The sequence below is a fragment of the Malaya genurostris genome, chromosome 3 (genome assembly GCF_030247185.1).
Source record: "Malaya genurostris strain Urasoe2022 chromosome 3, Malgen_1.1, whole genome shotgun sequence".
Lineage (NCBI taxonomy): Eukaryota > Metazoa > Arthropoda > Insecta > Diptera > Culicidae > Malaya > Malaya genurostris.
In genome coordinates this window covers 30,306,971-30,325,931 of record NC_080572.1, presented here as the reverse complement: position 1 = coordinate 30,325,931, position 18,961 = coordinate 30,306,971, and the positions used below count along the sequence as shown (strand labels likewise).

Sequence of the window (18,961 nt, the reverse complement as noted above, 5' to 3'; positions counted from 1 at the left end):
ACTTTGGGGAGGTTTTACAGCTACAAAATGGCGGATTTTTTTCGTGAAAAATCGTAGTTTTCACTTTGAACAACCACCAAAAATTTAAAAATAAAAAAAAATCAAACAGAAACGTTGGGGTCTAGAAAAACTTCTTCTCTAACTATGCTGCGTTCATTTGTTCACTTCTGATTAGTTAGCGCTGAGATACAGTGGACACGGCAAATCATGATTTTTAAGAAACGTCTTAAAAGTACCTCTTCACCGACTTATTTTTCAATATTTTTCCACGATAAAATAACAAAATGTTGTTCGAAAGATGCTTTTTATCATGTAAAATATTTGAATTTAATTTGATTTGAATTCTGGGAAAGATTCGCAGAAAATGTGATTTTTTTCATCGTTTAGACCCTACCTTTTGAGCCTTCGATGCCACTCTGGCTAATGGAATCTATACATATATATTTGCCTTTAATATTGATTTGGCAAGCGACAACTTCAATTCCCGGAGTCGGGGGAGGTTAATTCGATAAAATGAATAGTACTTTTTGATCCCTAAGAGTACCCCTCTATAAGAGTCTTCCCGATCCAGGCGAATAATGTTGAAATTGTGGAAGTCTAGGGTGATGTTAGAAGTAAGCCATGTTTCGCATAAGGTAAATGCGTCGTAGTTTCGGTTATTTAGCAGGTATTTGAAAGAATCTAGTTTTGGGATGATACTTCTGCCGTTCCATTGGAGCACAGTGATCGTATCCTCGATTGCTAGTGGTGAGTTAGCATTCGAAGGATACGATCATAGAAAGGAGGGACCATTGTTCAGTCAACTGTTTCAAAAATACTCTTACTTTTGGCATTAAAGCAGTTAGTAGGCTTTTAAGAGGATCATTAATCTTGAATGCTGTTAAAATCCAGTCCACAATATCAGAGAATCTCAGCAATACAGATTTTGTCTGATTTTCTTGCGGGTTTGACCGGTTTCCCCAAACCTAGATTCAAATGAAAGTTAACCGTCACTTAAACCGGCGAAACAAAAAACGTAAATAAAATTTCTAAACTGGTTTCAAAACTACACAAATCGATAGTCATTATAAGTAGGTAACTAAACAAACCGATTTCGGCTATCCTGGATCCTAGTCTCCGGTTCCGGAAGTACCGGAAAAAGTGGTCAATGGATTTTGGAATATATGACCACTATTTCTCAGCGACGGTTTGACCGATTTCCACAAACTTAGGTTCTAATGAAAAGTCTCACGATCTCATACGGAATTTCTGAATTTCATCCGGATCCGACATCCAGTTTCTTGAACCGGCGAAACAAAAACCGTAAAAAAATTCTAAGCTGGACTCAAAACCGTTATTCCGAATCTTGGGGTCAAATGAAAGGTCTTATGGTTCGTCCAAAAATAACTGCATATTTTTGGATACAACGATATCTTCAATCGTCGATTAGAGTACGATGGCAAAATCGTATAAAATTTACAAAATTTGAATAAAAACTAGTAGAGTTTGTACGTCATGTTAGTTGGTGGCCATACAAACCGACTTCGATTCTACCGGTTCTAGGTTCCGGTGCTGGAAGTACATATAATGGTGAACCCACTTCCTGGACTAACCCACTAATGGATGGCGTAACCGATCAGAGAACTGTTTCATTCTTTATGTTTTACTAGTTAATGCACAAACAATCCCTTGGTTTCTTTCAAAAATCGAAGAGAAACATTTTGAATAGAATACCACAAGTATTATATATGAGAAATGCATCATTACACCACTAGGTGGATTAAAATAGGTTTTTTTAAGTATATCCGCATAAGACCGCCTAGAGCGCTCTTTTACGGATCGTTTAAGCTTTTTTTCCGTTGTATATATGTTGGATACACCGAGAGATCATGAAGACTTTCGCTACAGTAAATGCACTTATTAGCGGTCTTTCTGCAAGAATCGTCATCATGACCTTCCCCACGTTTACCGCATCGCGGTTTATTGCAGCAGAAGTTTGCAGTGTGCCCAAACTTTATGTAATTTAAGTAGTGCATTACTCGTGGTATGTACACCCGGACAGGTAAACGAACCCCTCCCACTACCAAATAATTTGGAAGTGCAGATCCGGCAAAAGTCACGCGGAATGTGTCTGATGGGTAGAATTTATTTTTACTGGCTGAAGGTCGGGGTTTTTGAAACGGCCTTCCCCATCCTTCATCAGATCTTCGATTGTCAGACTCTCATTTCGAACCACACCGTCGATCTCCACCATATGTGACGGAATGTACACGCGGTACTCCATTGTGAAAAGCTCGTCGGCAACAATCTCATTTGTTTGCTTCAAGTCGGACACAACAACGCGCAACTTATTTGGCGACACTTTGTCCATTTGCTTTACTGCGGAGTAGTGTTTCGTCAGGTCCCGAGCAATATTCATTACTCTAAGAGATTTCGATATGGGCCGGAAGTACACCACCCACGGGCCCCCTGAATCATCCTCCTGGTAAACCTTACGACGAAGGGGAGGCTTATCAGGCGAGGGAACGAGGTTGTTCGATAGAGGTATATCGTATTCAGAGTCGGACATTAGATGATCTTCGCCTTCGCCATCTATATGTTCTTTCTCCGGGACGATGGAGACGTCACTGGCGGACATATTTATTTTATGTTTGTGCGGGAGTAGGATCTCTCGCACTTTCAACAAAAACTAAAAGTTAGAAAAGTGATCAGATTTTATGTATGTATCATGAGTTTAGAAAAGTGATCAGATTCTATGTATCTACTGGTCTTCCAATCAATTATTGATTTGCCCGTTTCGCAAATGCTTCGAATCAATTTTGAAAACCGATATATTTCTAACAATCAATGATTGAATTCTTAAAAATACTTAGAAGTAAGACTCTGTTTGCAGGCTCAATTCTACAAAGCAAAGTCCTGGTATTACATGGCCTTTTTCAAAAGTCTTCGCAGCCGATGCATAGCATACTGGATCATTGCATGACTAGTACTATGACCCTATTGGCACTTAGAAATCATCTCAGGTCGAGGCTCGAATATATGACAACTAGCTTGTAAGACCAGCGTACTGTGCATTTATTTAACCAACTACACTCTTAGAAAAAATGAAATTTACGCTTGATGTAAATTCAAGCTTGCCGTAATTTCTTCGTTGATGACACAGTATTACATCTATTAACATGTAAAAATAAATTTTGCGCCTGTATCGATGTAAGCTTCAGCTAAATAAACTGTAAAGTCAATGATATGACTTATCTTTACATGCTTAGAATTGTGAATGTAAGCGAATCGCGACGTTCCTTTCATGTGCATCTATAAAGATGTAAATTTTTCTAAGTGTGTAGGGTCCAATTCTACTGGATGTCTTAAAGTCCAAATGAGTTTCTCGTAAATTCAAACATGTCATAATATCTCGGGACATAATACTACATCCATCAACATTTAAATTTTTTTTTGTATATGACTCGATGTAAACTTTAGTTGAATTGACTACGAAATTAATGATAGGATCAATTTTTATATGCTTCAAGTAGTAAATTTATGTGAGTTGTGACGCTCCTTTTATATGTATTTTTTCTTATGTTTAGTACTTTGTAGTAAGAATGATGTTTCTCTACACAAATCAGCAAAATTGATATATGATATTTCTTCCTAAAGCCGCAAAAAGAAATAAATAATAAAAAATTGCTCAGTGAATCTGCTTGAAAAACTGATTGAAAGGAAATAGCTAGAAAAAATACGGACGTAAACATTTTGGCCGTGCAGCTCTAACGTAAAATTTTTGACGCAAACATTTCTTGCGTAAAATTTCTGACGAAAAATTTCTGACCTAAAAAATTTATGACGTGAAAGTTTCTGATGGAAAATTTCTGAGGTAACAGTTTCTGACGTAAAAATTTGAGAATTTGAGGTTTTTGCAGTTTTATTCATATATATTTTCTTAGTTTGGGTCGTGGGAGACATGAAAAAAACTAAGTTACAAACGAGTTTTCAGTGCAACGAAGACGCAAACAGAATCGTTGAGGTGATAATTATCGAGAGCCGCTGCTATGAAACTGCAAACGTTAAGAACCGCTTCTAATGCTTTAGAAGCTAGCTTAAGAAAACTTACGTGTTTCAGAAGAAAATATTACGAATAAGATATGTAGAAATTCTGTCCGTAGAGCGAGTTTATGATATAATTACAACTTCATCCAATCGTACATAATGTAAAAGTACGGACAATTTTTGTTTAAAAACTTTATTTTCGGTTTCATTCATATATCTTATCGATTTTTAACTCAAATAAAATGAGAGTTCGATCTCAATAATGTAATGCTCCTGTTCTCTATGTAACTTTTTACAATATCTGTAGAGTTCACATCATAAAGATATTTAAATACTATATATGTTTGGGGACGGGTAAAGTGTGATGGGTTAGTCGATACCTTTCGTGCAGACTTAAGACCTTAACGAGACGTTTGTCTTTATAATGGAAACAAAAAAAAACAAATAGAGCTTGTGCTTAAAAATGGCATCGTACTGATATTTATCGTAGTGAGCAATAAATGCATCATGTAGCTTTGCTACTGGATTTTCACCAGAGAGACGAAAAATGTCAGTAATGAAACCGGCTGCAATATAGTTTTTTGTAATCTTCAACAACACAGGCTGGATTAATGGTTCTCGGTTCGCTTGGCGACTAATGCAGGTCAATTAGTTAACGAACGAAAGGAAACCTGTTCTATAATGCTCGGAACGATTGCTGATTGTCACGGAAAACAATGACACTCAGCCTGCCATCATCGTTATCGGAGCTGGCTGCTAGAGTTATTGATTGGACTTACGAAGCATCATTACTGGGACGCATAAACAAGCAAAATCCATTTGTTTACCGGAACCAGTCTCGAACCGTTCTTCTTCCGTGGTTCCCGCTGTCAGAACGGTCCGGGTGTGCGTTGAAAGTTTTCTGTTCAGTTTCCGCCCACTCGTATGAAAAAAGTGCTCTCTTCTTGGCCCTCTGGACGAGGCTTTTAGAAATATAATTCTCTTTGACCAAGTCTTGTGTTGAAATGTTCGGATTTCACTCGAAATGAGCAATTAGCGCTCGTTCTGGGTTTCTGGTACGTCGAACACCATTTCAGATCCCGTCTTGTGATCCACTGTCATCTTTTCTTGGAACTGGGAACACTGTAATCCAAAACACTCTAAAGAGAAATTTGGAAAAATTTGATAATTTGAGGGTTCTGGATATATTAATATTAAACGACAATTAGCATATATTTAATTCCAAATTTTGATAAATTGATTGCCGAGGACGTTTGCAACGAAATACTACATCGTTTTTCGACTGTGATATAAACTCATTTTCGTTTTTTACTGAGAGCAACAGCTTAGATGGATCTGAGTTGCAATTCGATAGACGATATTTTTTTCCTTCCGACTGCTTACCAAACTTTGTGCATCATGGGGTTCTTCGGTGTATGGCATGTACATCATCAACTTCAGAGGCCACTAATAATGACCTACAAGTTGCATATAAACGTATACAAACTTTCCTTGGGGTGCTTCCTGACTTCTCGGCTTCTCATGTCTCATCAGTTACATGTTCGCATTCAGCACGCGATAAAACAACATCGTATCTGTGTTTTACGGTCTTCAATATGTCCTTCTCGTCAGACTGGCCCGGCAGAAGTGGTGTTGATTTCGATCGGCATGGGATCAAGGTGCGGGAGCCAAACAACAAACGGTACTTAATGCTTCTGTGTGGTTGTTTTTTTATTGAATTGGCTCTTCTTGGCTTGATTGAATTGCCGCGTCAATGACTGGAATGGAATATGCTGTCTGGTCCATCTGATAACCCTCAATAGACAGCAATTTGCAGCCATGCGTCGTCGACGATGTCACTGTCGTAGTTATCGTACGGCCAAGTTGGTCAGAAAGTTTATGATGTTGCAAGTAAGTGATTCATTCATAACGTTTATTAGCGTAAATTAAATATTTATGAATTGTCCGCATTATACTTGGTCGTACTTTACTTGAGCCGAGAATCTGTGCGATCGGTGGAGTGGCAGTGGCGGATTCATTTGAACAAATGACGCCGATCGCCTGGAGTGTTGGCATGCAATGTTTTCGAATAAAGTGACGCCAATTCATACAAAGGGCAGTCGTGGATTTACTTCTGGATGTTCTTTCATTTAATAATGGCGTGTTGACGCATGCTGACATATTCTTGGTTTGGTTAGTATAATCAATCTCATTTTCAAAAGGGAAATCTTGCGAGAAATAATAGAGATAGTACGGATACACATTATTCAAACAAAATCGTCTTCCGAAGCGCATGCTGCCTTCCAGATTGAAATTCGGGTTGATTCTTCAATATCTATGCACAAATGTACGAAAGCATGCCGGAAACAATAAACGAAAAAGCTGTAAACTGCAAACATTACGAGTTTTACGCGTATTTAATATCAGTGCTTTTTATTTCAATTTTATTTTAATTAATTTTAAATTCATTAAAATCAAATTGATTTTTAGAAGAAATTCGCTACTTGTAAATGCTGAACACTGAACAAACTTATAGGTGCCATTTGTCTTCTTAGCAGATAGGGTAACTACTCCAGTAGTCATGTTCTATTTTGAATTTTTGTTTGTGAAATTCGTTAAGGCCTTCTTTGAGAAAACAATTGTACCTCTATTTTTGATACTTTCAGAACCGGCAATCGGAAATCGGTGTAGCCGATGTCAGTAAAATTCACATAAGGGATTGTGAACCATTTCATTTGATACGAAATTATTGAGAAACAGTGTATTTTTTTCAATGATATATTTAATAGAATTTGTAGTGTGTTCCAATATACCTTCCATAAATTTGGATATCTTCCGAATACCAGTAAAACTGAAATAAGTTTATTTGGTCATCGACTATCAAAAACTTACTCTATCAGTCGTAGACTACGCGGGTCTCTGCTGTATACAGGAGGCGTCTCCATTCAACTTGATTCATGGCTGTTCGCCGCCAGCCTCGGTAGCTGCGAAGGGTCTGCAAAGCAAAGCCTTGGTATTACATTCCTTTAGTGGAATTCGACCTTCTGTTTCAACAGACTTCACAGCCGATTCAGAAAGTACAGAACCATTGCATGGCTGGTGCCACGATTCTACTGACACTACGAATCCTTCCAGGTCGGAGCTCGAACATACGACAATTGGTTTGTTAGACCTGTACCCTATGCATTGAACCGCCAACCCGGATCCGCAGGTCGTCCTTAATTTGATCGATCCATCTTGCCCGCTGCGCGCCTTTTCTTCTTATTCCAGTAGGATCATTATCGAGAATCATTCAACCGGGTTGTTCTCCGACATTCATACAAGATGCCCGGCCCACCGTAACCGCCCGACCTTGGCCGTTTGGACGAGGGTTGGTCCTCCCAGCAACTGGTGCAGTTCATGGTTCATTCGCCTTCTCCACGTACCGTCTTCCATCAGCTCTCCGCCGAAGATGGTTCGCAACACCTTCCGTTCAAAAACACCCAGTTCGCGTTGATCCACCGAAAGCATTGTCCAAGACTCGTGCCCGTAGAGGATAACCAATCTTATCAGCGTTTTGTAGATAGTTAACTTCGTACGACGGCGAATTTTGCTCGATCGAAGCGTCCTGCGCAGTCCAAAGTAAGCACGATTCCCTAACAATATGCGTCTCTGAATTTCTCTGCCGGTGTCATTATCGGCAGTCACCAGTGATCCCAAGTACACGAACTCGTCGACCATTTCGATTTCATCACCGCCTTCTTATCACACCCTCCAAAGCAATGTTGAATAGAAGACACTAAAGGTCATCACCTTGCCGTAACCCTCTGCACTAAAAAGCCAGCTCGTTCGTTATGCCACAGCTTTGGTAGAAGGTAGTCGCTCGATGTCCGCTTTTCCACACCTTCTGTCCCGCCCAACAAAGCTTCTGCAGTGCTACGACGTCGAAGTTGCGAGGATTTAGTTCGTCGTATATTATCCTGTCGCAGCCAGCGAAACCTAGAGACTTGCAGTTTCCAATCGTAGTCCTTATTTCATCGCGTTGGTTTATGCCGATTGTTTCAGGTCGTATTCTCTCCTGTATTCATTGCAATAGATATTAGGCCTACCCCAACACGCTGTCTCGCCGGAGGATCATCGTGCTTGCTCTGTTTAACGTCACAACTAGCACTAGGACGATCCCTTTGGTGGGGTTGCCACCTTGGATTTAGTTGGACAGAATACAGCATTTCATACTCAGCTGCTGGATACCAGAACTGACGCCTGTATCTCATGAACCGAAAGTCGAATCTGATTTAAAAAAACATAACGTTTTCATGGGATCTTAAGACCTTTTATTTGAATCTTAGATGGAGGAAATCGGTTCAGCCATCTAAGAGAAAAATGATAGATTATTTTAATTTCGTTACACATATCAACCTGAAAATCCGGAACCGGCAGTTGAATCCAATTGAAATTTGGGAAACCTATATGAGACTTTTGATATGAATCCAAGTTCGTATAAAACGATTAAGTTATCTCCAGAAAATTGAAATCCGGATAAAATTCGATTCGATTCTTATAAGATAATTCATTTGAACCTGCTTATGAAAATTGGTCGAACGGAAAATTGAGCTGACTTTTTGACGGACTTTTCTTTGAGAAAATTGAGCTAAGTTTTTTACGGATGAAATTCAATAGCAAGATATGGGACTTTCATTTGAATATAATCGGTTAATCAGAGAAAACTGAGAAGCTTGATGCAGGTGAAATTCAATAGCAGTCTATAGGACCAAGAAATTTTTCATTTGAATTTAAGTTAGTGAAAATTCATCCAGCCAATTCCGAAAAGCGCGACTACATATTTCTGTAACTGTAACTTCTCGAAGTAAATATATTTATAATATATCTTAATGTTTTCTTATGGAGGGCAAATTATTACCCTATTAAGAACATTAGGCAGATTAAAAAGAGATTTGTTTTCAAAATAAATTTACTTGTAAGATTTATTTTCAAGCTTCATACTTACATTTTCAGATTATTCCTTCCGTTTAACGAATTCTGTTGATTGGCATACAAGTCATTGCTTGAACTTTTCGTAAAAAAATGTTTAACTGAAAAATTCAAGCGTACTTTCCTAAGAAAGTATGAAAATTTGTTGTTCCACAAATATTTGTCAAAGCTTTGTCGCTATGTCAAAAACTAAATATATGATTATAAAAAATAAAGGATGAAATGAAATTGACATTGTTTATACAGGTAATATGAAACGATCATGATATAATACGAAACAGTTCAATTCATCCCTAGAATAAGTGTCAATATTTTATACAGTGAATGCAACAAATCTAATGCTCAGTGATATTCAAAAAAATCTTTTCTCACTGCTGGAAAAAGCGCATTTTAATAAAAATAATCACCATCGAGAGATAGAAAAAAAATACATTGTAGGAATCTTAACTTCGCTTGAAGGATTCTAAAGTACACGAGAACCATGCAATTCAGTTATGCAGTCATGAATCAAAATGGCTTCGTTCACACAAGTAGTGATAATCAATACGATTTAATTTTTCATAATGTCTTAAATTAGATAATTCAATCTTTCAAAACAACTCAAATGATCAACACAATCGCTGTGTTCAATCTTAGAAAATATACTAATTTCTATGGTGCAATAAGTGCAGTGTGATCTCGAGAAGAAGGAAAACATTATATAAAATCAATTACTAGTTAATAGCTAAAAGCTTCCTACCTGTTAAAAAATTATTCTTACAGCGCTCCAGCTTAAAAAAATCTGGAGGAAGTATTTTTGATAGAAAACATTGTAAATTAAATATATGCCATATGCATAAAAAAATATTTTGTTAGTTTTACCCGCTTTTATGTTGAAAACGTGCTTAATGCACCTAGCAGTGAGATAATACCTTTTTTTTATCAATCAGTATGTGTTTTTCGCATGAATATACTTTGATGTTTTTAGTTTTCAAGAAATTATTTTATTGAACGTCGTTTTAAATGACAGTTTGAAATTTAGATCACTCCTTACCTTGTGATATTGAAACTGCAAGATGAATCGAAGAGAGAAATTGTATGAAACTTTGAAATAATTCCTTTTAATCTAAACGTGTGACAATCGATTAAGTATTCCATGAGATGTAGGAGTGAGTTTAAAGTTTTTGTGATTCGTTCGGTATTTAGAAACCAGCATAACCAAAAATAGTTCGTATGTCCATGGCTTGGTATGACGAATAAATTTATATAGTTTTGAACCCAACTTTGAAGATTTCATCTTCTAGGACGGTTTGAATTTTAAAAACTCATCACACTGAATTTAAAAATTGGAGGTCGAAACCGGATCAAATTCATCAATTTTTTATGGGACCATAAATTCATTTTAATTTAAATTTTTGTTTATTAAATTCGTTTTGGCCTTCTTTTAGCTTTTCTATTCCCGATACTTTCGAAAATCGGTGTAGCCGAAATCAGTCAAATTCGCCGATTTCATTAGATTCGACATTTTCGAAAATCAGTGTAGGCTAAAATTGAAATAAGTTCATTTGGTTATCGACTCTCAAAATCTGTGAACCAGATAAATTTATGTGAAATATTTACACTAATCACTAAAGTCGAATCTAATTTAAAAACAAGTAGTTATTATAGGACCTCAAGGTCTTCTATAGGAATGTTAGATGGATGAAATCAGTTCCGCCATCTACTAGCAAAATGAGTGACATTGACAATTTTATTACATATATCATCCTGTAGTTCCGGAACCAGAAGTTGAATCCATATGAAATTGAGAATCCTTATATGGGAGCATAGGACTGTTCACATGAGTCTAAGTTTGTAGAAATCAGTTTAGTTATCTCTGAGAAAAATTATCGAAATTATTTTTCACACACAAATTTGCTTCTCTCGACGGTGTTCTTCGAATGGTATAAGGGTGTAAGAAGTTGTGTTCTTTCAGCAATTATTGATGCAAGCAGTACAAATCAATATAAATATTGAATATTGTTTAAAATTTGAAAATACTGCCATCTTTTAGTCATATTCGAACGATTATGTTGCCAAAAACGAACCGTGCTAAAATTGAAACGTCATGAAAAATGGTGTTGTGCTTTGTCTTCTAGGTACCAAAAACAATTGCATAAAACAGTATTGAAAATCGTATTTCACTTTTCTGTCAAACATCGCTTTATCATCAAACGCGTAAAACTCCTACTACTAGAATAAGGCTTACACAAAAATATCGATATCTCCATTCAAAATAGACGGATTTTAACAATCTATGGCTTGTTGAATAGCTATTACCGTGCATAATCTAAGTCTAAAAACATATTCTGTCAATTGGGACAGATATCGTCAAAAAACAAAAAATGTTGACATAAAATTTCGTGAAACTCAAGAAGTAAATTTCCGGTCTCAAAACCATTCAATAGCGTTCTGGGTGACGGGAAGACCTTTCATTTGCGACTAGTTTGATCAAAATCGGTCCAGCCATCTCTGAGATCTCGAGCTCTTAGTTGACAACACACATACACACACACACACGGACATTTGCTCAGTTCGTCGTGCTGAATCGATTGATATATGACAATTTTTCTAAAGTTTGAGCGAATTCTATACATATTTTTAACATTCATTAAAAAAAGCAAAAAGACAAGAAAGATTAAAAGAATAAATTTTTCCTAATTTTTTTATTAATCCTATTAGAAAGGCAAAGACGTAAATTTAACAAAGAAACAAAAAAAACAAAAATCTAATGATGTTATCCAATTTTGCAATTCAAATTAAAATATGTAATTTTAGATTTCCAAACAGTTGATGAGTTGATAATATCGCTGCTGCGTTTGTTGTTGCAAATAAGATAACTTCTTAATAGATGCGTTTTAAAGATACATTTCTAATAGCACTCAATATTGAAATTACGATGCAACTCCATTACAAGGTTGCTGTACAAACCAACAGCCATATTTTTTGAATCTACCGAATGATCAACAAATTTATTCATTTGTTTGTCTTTTTATCCATGCGAGCTATATTCCAATGCTGAATCAGTCTTGATGGTAGCAAGCAAAGCTAATCGATGGGTACTGCCCAGTTGCAAACGAGCATGATTTTATGTGGGAAAGGACGTTCAAAGAAACCGAGGGTACCGGACCGTGTTATCATCTGACCAGAGAAGAATTTCAACATTGGGCAAAACTTCTCAGCTGGAAGAATTACATATTGATAGTCGAAAAACTGCCGCAATCCCTGGTCGGAGATGCACAAACGGAAGCATTCCGTATCTAGTTACAAATAATGGAATAAATTGGGAAATATTGGCACAAACATTAATATTTATAACCAGTGATGGTGAGCTCCGCACCGCTGCTGCGCTTGGTGAAAATTATGATTCAATCGATAAACTTAATTAAAAAGCGAACAGCAAACTATACTTACGAAGAAAATGATATTGAATATATGAAGCACGTATTTCACGAAATTGATGCTGCAGCAGTCCGAGTCACGAGTTTTGTGTGGTACGTTCTTCCCGCCATGATGGTTGTTCGACTGGAAATGGTGGTTGCTGGATGCCGGCATCTCCGTCGGGGGTTGCAATTTTTTCTTCTTGGCCATATTTTTTCCTGGAGCTTCTTCAGCCCCAAACAGTAGGAGCTTTACTTCCTGCACTAGAACTAGTACGACACGGAAAACTACACACTGCAGGATTTTATTTATGGCACCAAATCACTACGTGGCACCATGTAGCTGTGCTGCTGTGTTTCGCCAGAGAGACGATAAATTTCAAAATTGAAACTCGCTTCAAAGGGGCCCCTTTATGTGTTCTTCTGCAAAACAGTTGCCGGTACCCGCAGGATTAAAGGTTTTTTGTTTCGCTGAGCGACTAACGCAGGTCAATTAGTTAACGAACGGAAGAAAGCCTGTCCCATAATGCTCGGAACGATTGCTGGTTGTCACGGAAAACAATGACACTCAGCCTGCCATCATCGTTATCGGAGTTGGCTGCTAGAGCTCTTGATTGGACTCACGAAGCATCATTACCGGGACGCATGTCCGAGCATAATTCAATCGTTTACCGAAACCAGTCTGCAACCGTCCTTCTGAAGAGGTTCCCGCTCTCAGAACGGTCCGGTGTTTTCTTTCAACCGTGCTTCGTTTCGTCTCATTGATCAACTGCTTACTCAATTCGGTGCATGACCGGAGCAAATTCCTTCCTTGTCCCCAGGCCAACTCCACAGCAGTGTTCATAGACCCAATCTCTGAAAGAAAGAAAGAAGAACATTGTATTTTGAGCGTTGTTGGTTGTATGGGGAATTCTTTATTAAGGAAATCGGTCTTCAATAGGGATTTTTTGTGCCACCAAGATTTAATTGATTCGGTACCAGGTTCGTTCAACACGAACTATTTATTACGTTTTATTAAACAGAATGAATGAAAGAAGAGTGTAGCAAATGGTATACTTATTGAAAGATCAGTCTGAACAGAGTTTATGAACTCCATCAGGGCAATTATCAAAGTCAATAAACATAAAAATAAAGTATATGACAAGTTGAGGAATAGTATGAAGCTTCTAACTAGTAAAAGAATAAAACAAATGAACAATATTATATCATATTGGTACGAGAAATCGCCTGCGAGTTCAAATATGTTTTTGAGAAACTAACAAACGAATCTCCAGAGTTGATCGTGTAAGCAGTGATTATCTGTTACCTACTACGGAATATAATTCAAGATAAAAAGTATCCATATATCTACTAGTTAGATATAAGAAATCGAACGATATAGTTCACTTATTATAAATTACTACTGCATAGAATTTATACTTCTGATATGTTCACTATTCTGTTCCTAATTTCATCTCAATGGATTTTATTCATTCTATCGTAGGTCTTATATTCATTCTATTAAGCTGCGATAATGATACTCGGAATGATACCAGAGTTTCTAGATTTGCCATAATGGTTATTTTAATAATATTCAACACGCAAAGCAAAGTCCTGGCATTACATTCCTTTTGTGGAATTTGGCCTTTCTGTTTCAACAGACTTCGCAGCCGATTCTTAGTGTACAGAATCATTGCATGGCTAGTAATATGGATCCTACTAACACTAAGAATCCTTCCAGGTCGAGGCTCGAACATACGACAACTGGCTTGTAAGACCAGCGTCCTATGCATTGAACCGCCAACCCGGGCTTTAATTTAACACGCACTTTTTACTAATAATTAAAGCTGAAACTCTTTTATTGAAATAAAATTATCAATAATATAATTAAATTAGTGTTACGTATACCAAAAAAATAATTGTTGATGGTAATTTAAAGAAGAAAAAAATATTTTTTTCGGGGCATTGTGAGAAAACATGACAACTTTGTAATACGAAATGAGTTGAAAACAAGGCGCAATCAAGTAAATTAAATGCAAATTTTCATCTCATATTTTCAAAATTTTGTATTCATTAACGGGTAATATTAGAAGTTTTCACTCGTTGATTAATCAAGTGAAAATTCAACATTACTAATTATGAAGTTATCCAACATTAAATAATGGTGTAAATATGTGAAATAGTGATCATGTTTTGAGACGATTCAATCAGTGAATTTGATCCAAGTTAATAGGAATCTTCCGTTATTTTCTACATCTCACCTTGTTGATCCTAAATCGGATGTCAGATCCATGTGACTTAAGCCCTCATACGATGTAATTTATGAAGACCCAAATTGTCAAATGACGGGAAATTTCTTTTTTAATGACTTAATGTTAGATTAGTTTGAATTTTACTGCTTTAGATTGTAACTTGCTTCTGCTAGTAGGTGCGACAGTAGAAATTAAAATACACCTTCACCAGCCAAGCAGATGTGTGCTTCTGTGGCTCAGTCGATGAACAGACATGCTTGGCGAACCAATTTTGGGTTCAAGTCGCGGTGGTCGCAATCAGTATTCATTTTTTTGTATTTCAATGAATTTCATGTCACGGAATTTTAAACATAATATTAGTCTCCCACGTAAATTTGCATGAACTGCGACGCTCCATTTATGTGCATCGAATAAGATATAATATCACAGGGTTTTTTCGAAGTGTGCAGTATATTTTTATAGCAGTAGATCCGGAGCCAGAAACAATGATCTTGTATACCTAGAATCAACGTATTTGGTTATCGAAGGCTTGATTGATTTGGCTTGATTTTTCCGTATCATGTATGAAAACACGCTTCCAGCAAATTAAATATTAATACCTATCAGCCTGTAATTTCGGAACCGGAAGTCGTATCCTGTTGAAATTCGGTAGAGTTATATGAGGATGTAAGACCATTCATTTGAACTTAAGCTTGTGAAAATTGGATTAGCGAATTGGATTTGCACAAAATTCAAAAGTCGGATTCAGATGAAATATAAAGATGAAAAGCTATGCGATTATAGACCTTTAATTTGAATCTGAGTTGAAGAAAATTGGATGAGCGGTCTCTGAGAAAATCGAGTGCAATTTTCCCTCATATGTTTGCACAATTTGTCTAGTTACTCCCGAACCGGAAGTTCGATCCGGGTAAAATTCAATAGCATCCTATGGGTCCAGTAGACCTTTCATTTGAGTCTGAGTTTGTGAAAATCGATCCTGCCATCTCTGAGAAAATCGAGTGCACATTGTTGTTACACACATATACATATTCACACACATACAATTTGCGTACTTGACGAGTTGAGTCGAATGGTATATGACACTGGGCCCTCGGTTCAAAAATCGGTTTTCACAGTGATTGCATAGCCTTTTTATATGAGAAAGGCAAAAACGATCACTGAAGGATTTGAAATTATGTTTTTAATGGAAAAGTTTGACAAAAGCTTAAATAAACATTTCAAAACATTTCACAGTTTGATTCAGGTACGTTAAAAGATATGATTCATGTTCAAAGTTATGAGATGAATAGATGATATGGAAATAGGAGCTAAGATGAAATATGGAGCCTCTATCGAAGAAAATAGCGGAGATTATAAACAAATAAAAATCTACACATACAAAACATAGCATTACTATTTTTAAATACCATCCTCTTCAAAGAATCTTTTGGAAATCATAATCTTCCCTACGTATGCTAAAGGGTGGTAATCATCATTTATGTTCTTCAACATTAGGAGTTCAGCTCTCAAACTGATTGACTTCAATAGGATCACTGAGTAATTTGGGAAATTGTACATACTGATGAACAGTGAAAACATCGCAATCAGCACACGAGAAGTGAACAGCAAACTTTGCTACCGATTCTTAGTATATAGAACTATTGCATGACTAGGGCTACGATCCTATTAACACTGCCCAAGTAACCAATAAGCACATACTTATGTCGCATTACAACTGCAAATAATCGCCAATTGATAATTGAAACGTTAATTGAAAGACTGCGTTAGGACCGACAAAATATACGGCTATTTATCGATAATGCTTAAATCTGGTTAGTGTGCATTGCAATGCTGAATTATGATCGATCTACAGCAGATGATCTTCCAGATTGCGTATATAGAGCTAGAATAATTTTGCAACTCAGATATTGTACGCCGCTCAGAGATGATTTGTGATCTGTCAGTTGATTTGTGTGTACAACAAAAGATTTCTTCAGAACCTTAAGTTGCTGCCAGAGTGAGCGTAATTTGCAAAGTGATGAAATTCGATTCAACACGATGCATTGTCTGGATGCTGCCAGGATGCAAGCATCACGCGAAGCCTCAAGACCGATTCTTCCAAACAAATGACTTCATTCGGTTTTTGCATTCAAAGTTTTTACCGACTGCCGCTGTGGGAACGCTGCATAAATCAGGTTGCTCTTAACAAACAAGCAAACAATGCTTAGGTCATGTTTCAGCATTGCAGCTCATTGCAAATTCATAAGATTCACATTCAAGTTTCACTATTCACTTTACCAAAAAAAAAAAACGTTACTGAAATTGAAACTAAAACAGGAAAAATTATGAAAATATTGTAAACGTATTGTCTGTTGGAGACAATTGGTTGATGAATTAAATAACATATAAATGTGGTGTCAATTCCTGCTTCACAAACTAGTATGTCATTACACTGGATCTATCGAAATCACAACACCATATATTGTATACTGACCACAGAGACTTTTTCCAGACGCCTGAGGAAGGTTGGTCGTCTGAGTAGATGAGACGAAAGACGCCTCAATACCTCGAGTGCCCCAAGGAAAATAAAATCGAACTGAGAGTATCTTCACCGTTCGGTGCAATGAGGGAGCTGAGTGGGATTCAGAGAGTCAGTCAGAAGGTATGTACGTGAACGGAACGTACCATTAATCTACTTTGGCTACTGCCCGGCCGCCGATCTTTGGAAGCGATTGGCTGATGGCACACAAGATTCGATAAATGCTCAAGAAACGTACACGGTGGACTGAAGGAACACTTAATTAGCTTTACGTGTGCACACGGGTCTTTGACAAAGTGCTTATTGTTGTTATCGCGCTCGACCGTTTGACGTGTAATGGTCCGGGAAGAAAGGATCATTGAAACCGACGTTCCAACTTGAGCACAGCAGAAACCAAAACCAGCAGCCATGACGATGTGGATATGAAATATGTTATTGGCGAGATTATAAACAAGTTGTCTGCGGGTTTGCTTTAATATAGTGTTTCGGGTAACGTCGGATGGGGTTTAGAGCATGAGACTTAATAATGTATCGGGTCTTAGATGCCGACATTTAATCAGCTCTATTTAGTCAAATGGATGTCCGTAATTGGTTTGAAGCTAGTGAGAGGTTAATGTGGCTAAATATGGCTCATGGATTGTGGTTAAAATAAGTGGTTAGTTTTAAGCGAAACGATATGCAATTATGAATTAGCTGGATTATAGATTATGATGAGGATCATTGACGTTTTTTCTATCAACATCGATTTAATACTATTTGAAATTTGCACCCGAACTCGAAAGCATCGTTTGTTTCGTGAACACGTTGTTGCGACCGAAATTATTTTCATAAAATTTAAACACTCACTGCCAGTGAAAACGGCATGCAATGGTAGAAAAGCAGCATCCCATTTCAAGCCCTGTAAGCATCGATGAAATGTTATGTCTACATGTCGTTCGGCTCGAATATTGGAACAACAGCGCTGGGATCACGCATGAATCCCATTAGCAATCGGTCGCAGCAAAGCCGGAGGAAGTTTGAAACACGAATTTCGACCCATTCGTAGTCGGCTGGTTCGACGTTACAACTTCAGTCCGGTCCGGAGGGAGCGTATTTAGTTTTAATTAAATGTTATGTTTGTGAATAACGCCCTTTTGCGGGTGCCTGCCCGGACTCGGCCAAAACAGTTGAACCAGGAAATTTACATTTTGCAAACATATTGAATTAGAACATTCCAGTCAGAGAACAGCCGTCCATCGACATGACACTGGTTGAAATTATTGGTGGAAGCGTGTGAAAATGAGGTCAAAACACAGTGACGTACTGAACTGACCATTGGTTACACGCACACCTACATAGTCATACGAGAGAAACCGTCGGCTGGTTATAAATCGATTGTGCTGTCTGTTATCAGGGATGTACACTTTAACATTTAGAAAAATATTGTCATTAGTACGCATATGATCAAACATGCTTTTGTTCGTAGGTTTCTGAAGGTACGTTTTACGTGAAATCGTTTTCAGTTGTAAGGACAAAGCATTATTTTTATATTTTTTCTTGCAGGGCACCTAAAAGTGAAGGCAGAGATAAAAGGATATAATGGTGTCAATTGTGCATTTCACCCGAAACCTTCCGAATGACTGTCCTAATTGTGTCAACACAACCAAATCAAGCTTCGGTAGAAATTTATTGAATGCAAGAACCGGATGAAAATATTCGTTTTGGTAGAACCGGCTCAGTTTTCATCCGGTTTTTGCATTCAAAGTTGTTTTATTCGTTTCTTGCAAAAAAGATGTTTAGATGATCGTTGCATTGCAAAATCCATATTCGGTTTTTACACTCAATGTTTTTATCTGGTT

At 37.2% G+C, this 18,961-nt stretch overlaps 1 protein-coding gene across 1 annotated transcript in view; it reads right to left on the bottom strand.

The window, feature by feature from the left end:
- Positions 1-18,961, bottom strand: part of LOC131435597 (CD151 antigen-like) — a 106,434-nt gene that overhangs the window by 49,418 nt on the left and 38,055 nt on the right. The window contains exon 2 of the mRNA XM_058603651.1: positions 12,409-13,229. Within this exon, the coding sequence (XP_058459634.1) occupies positions 12,409-12,585 (177 nt within the window). The 5' untranslated portion in view covers positions 12,586-13,229. The remainder of the gene's footprint in view (positions 1-12,408; positions 13,230-18,961) is intronic.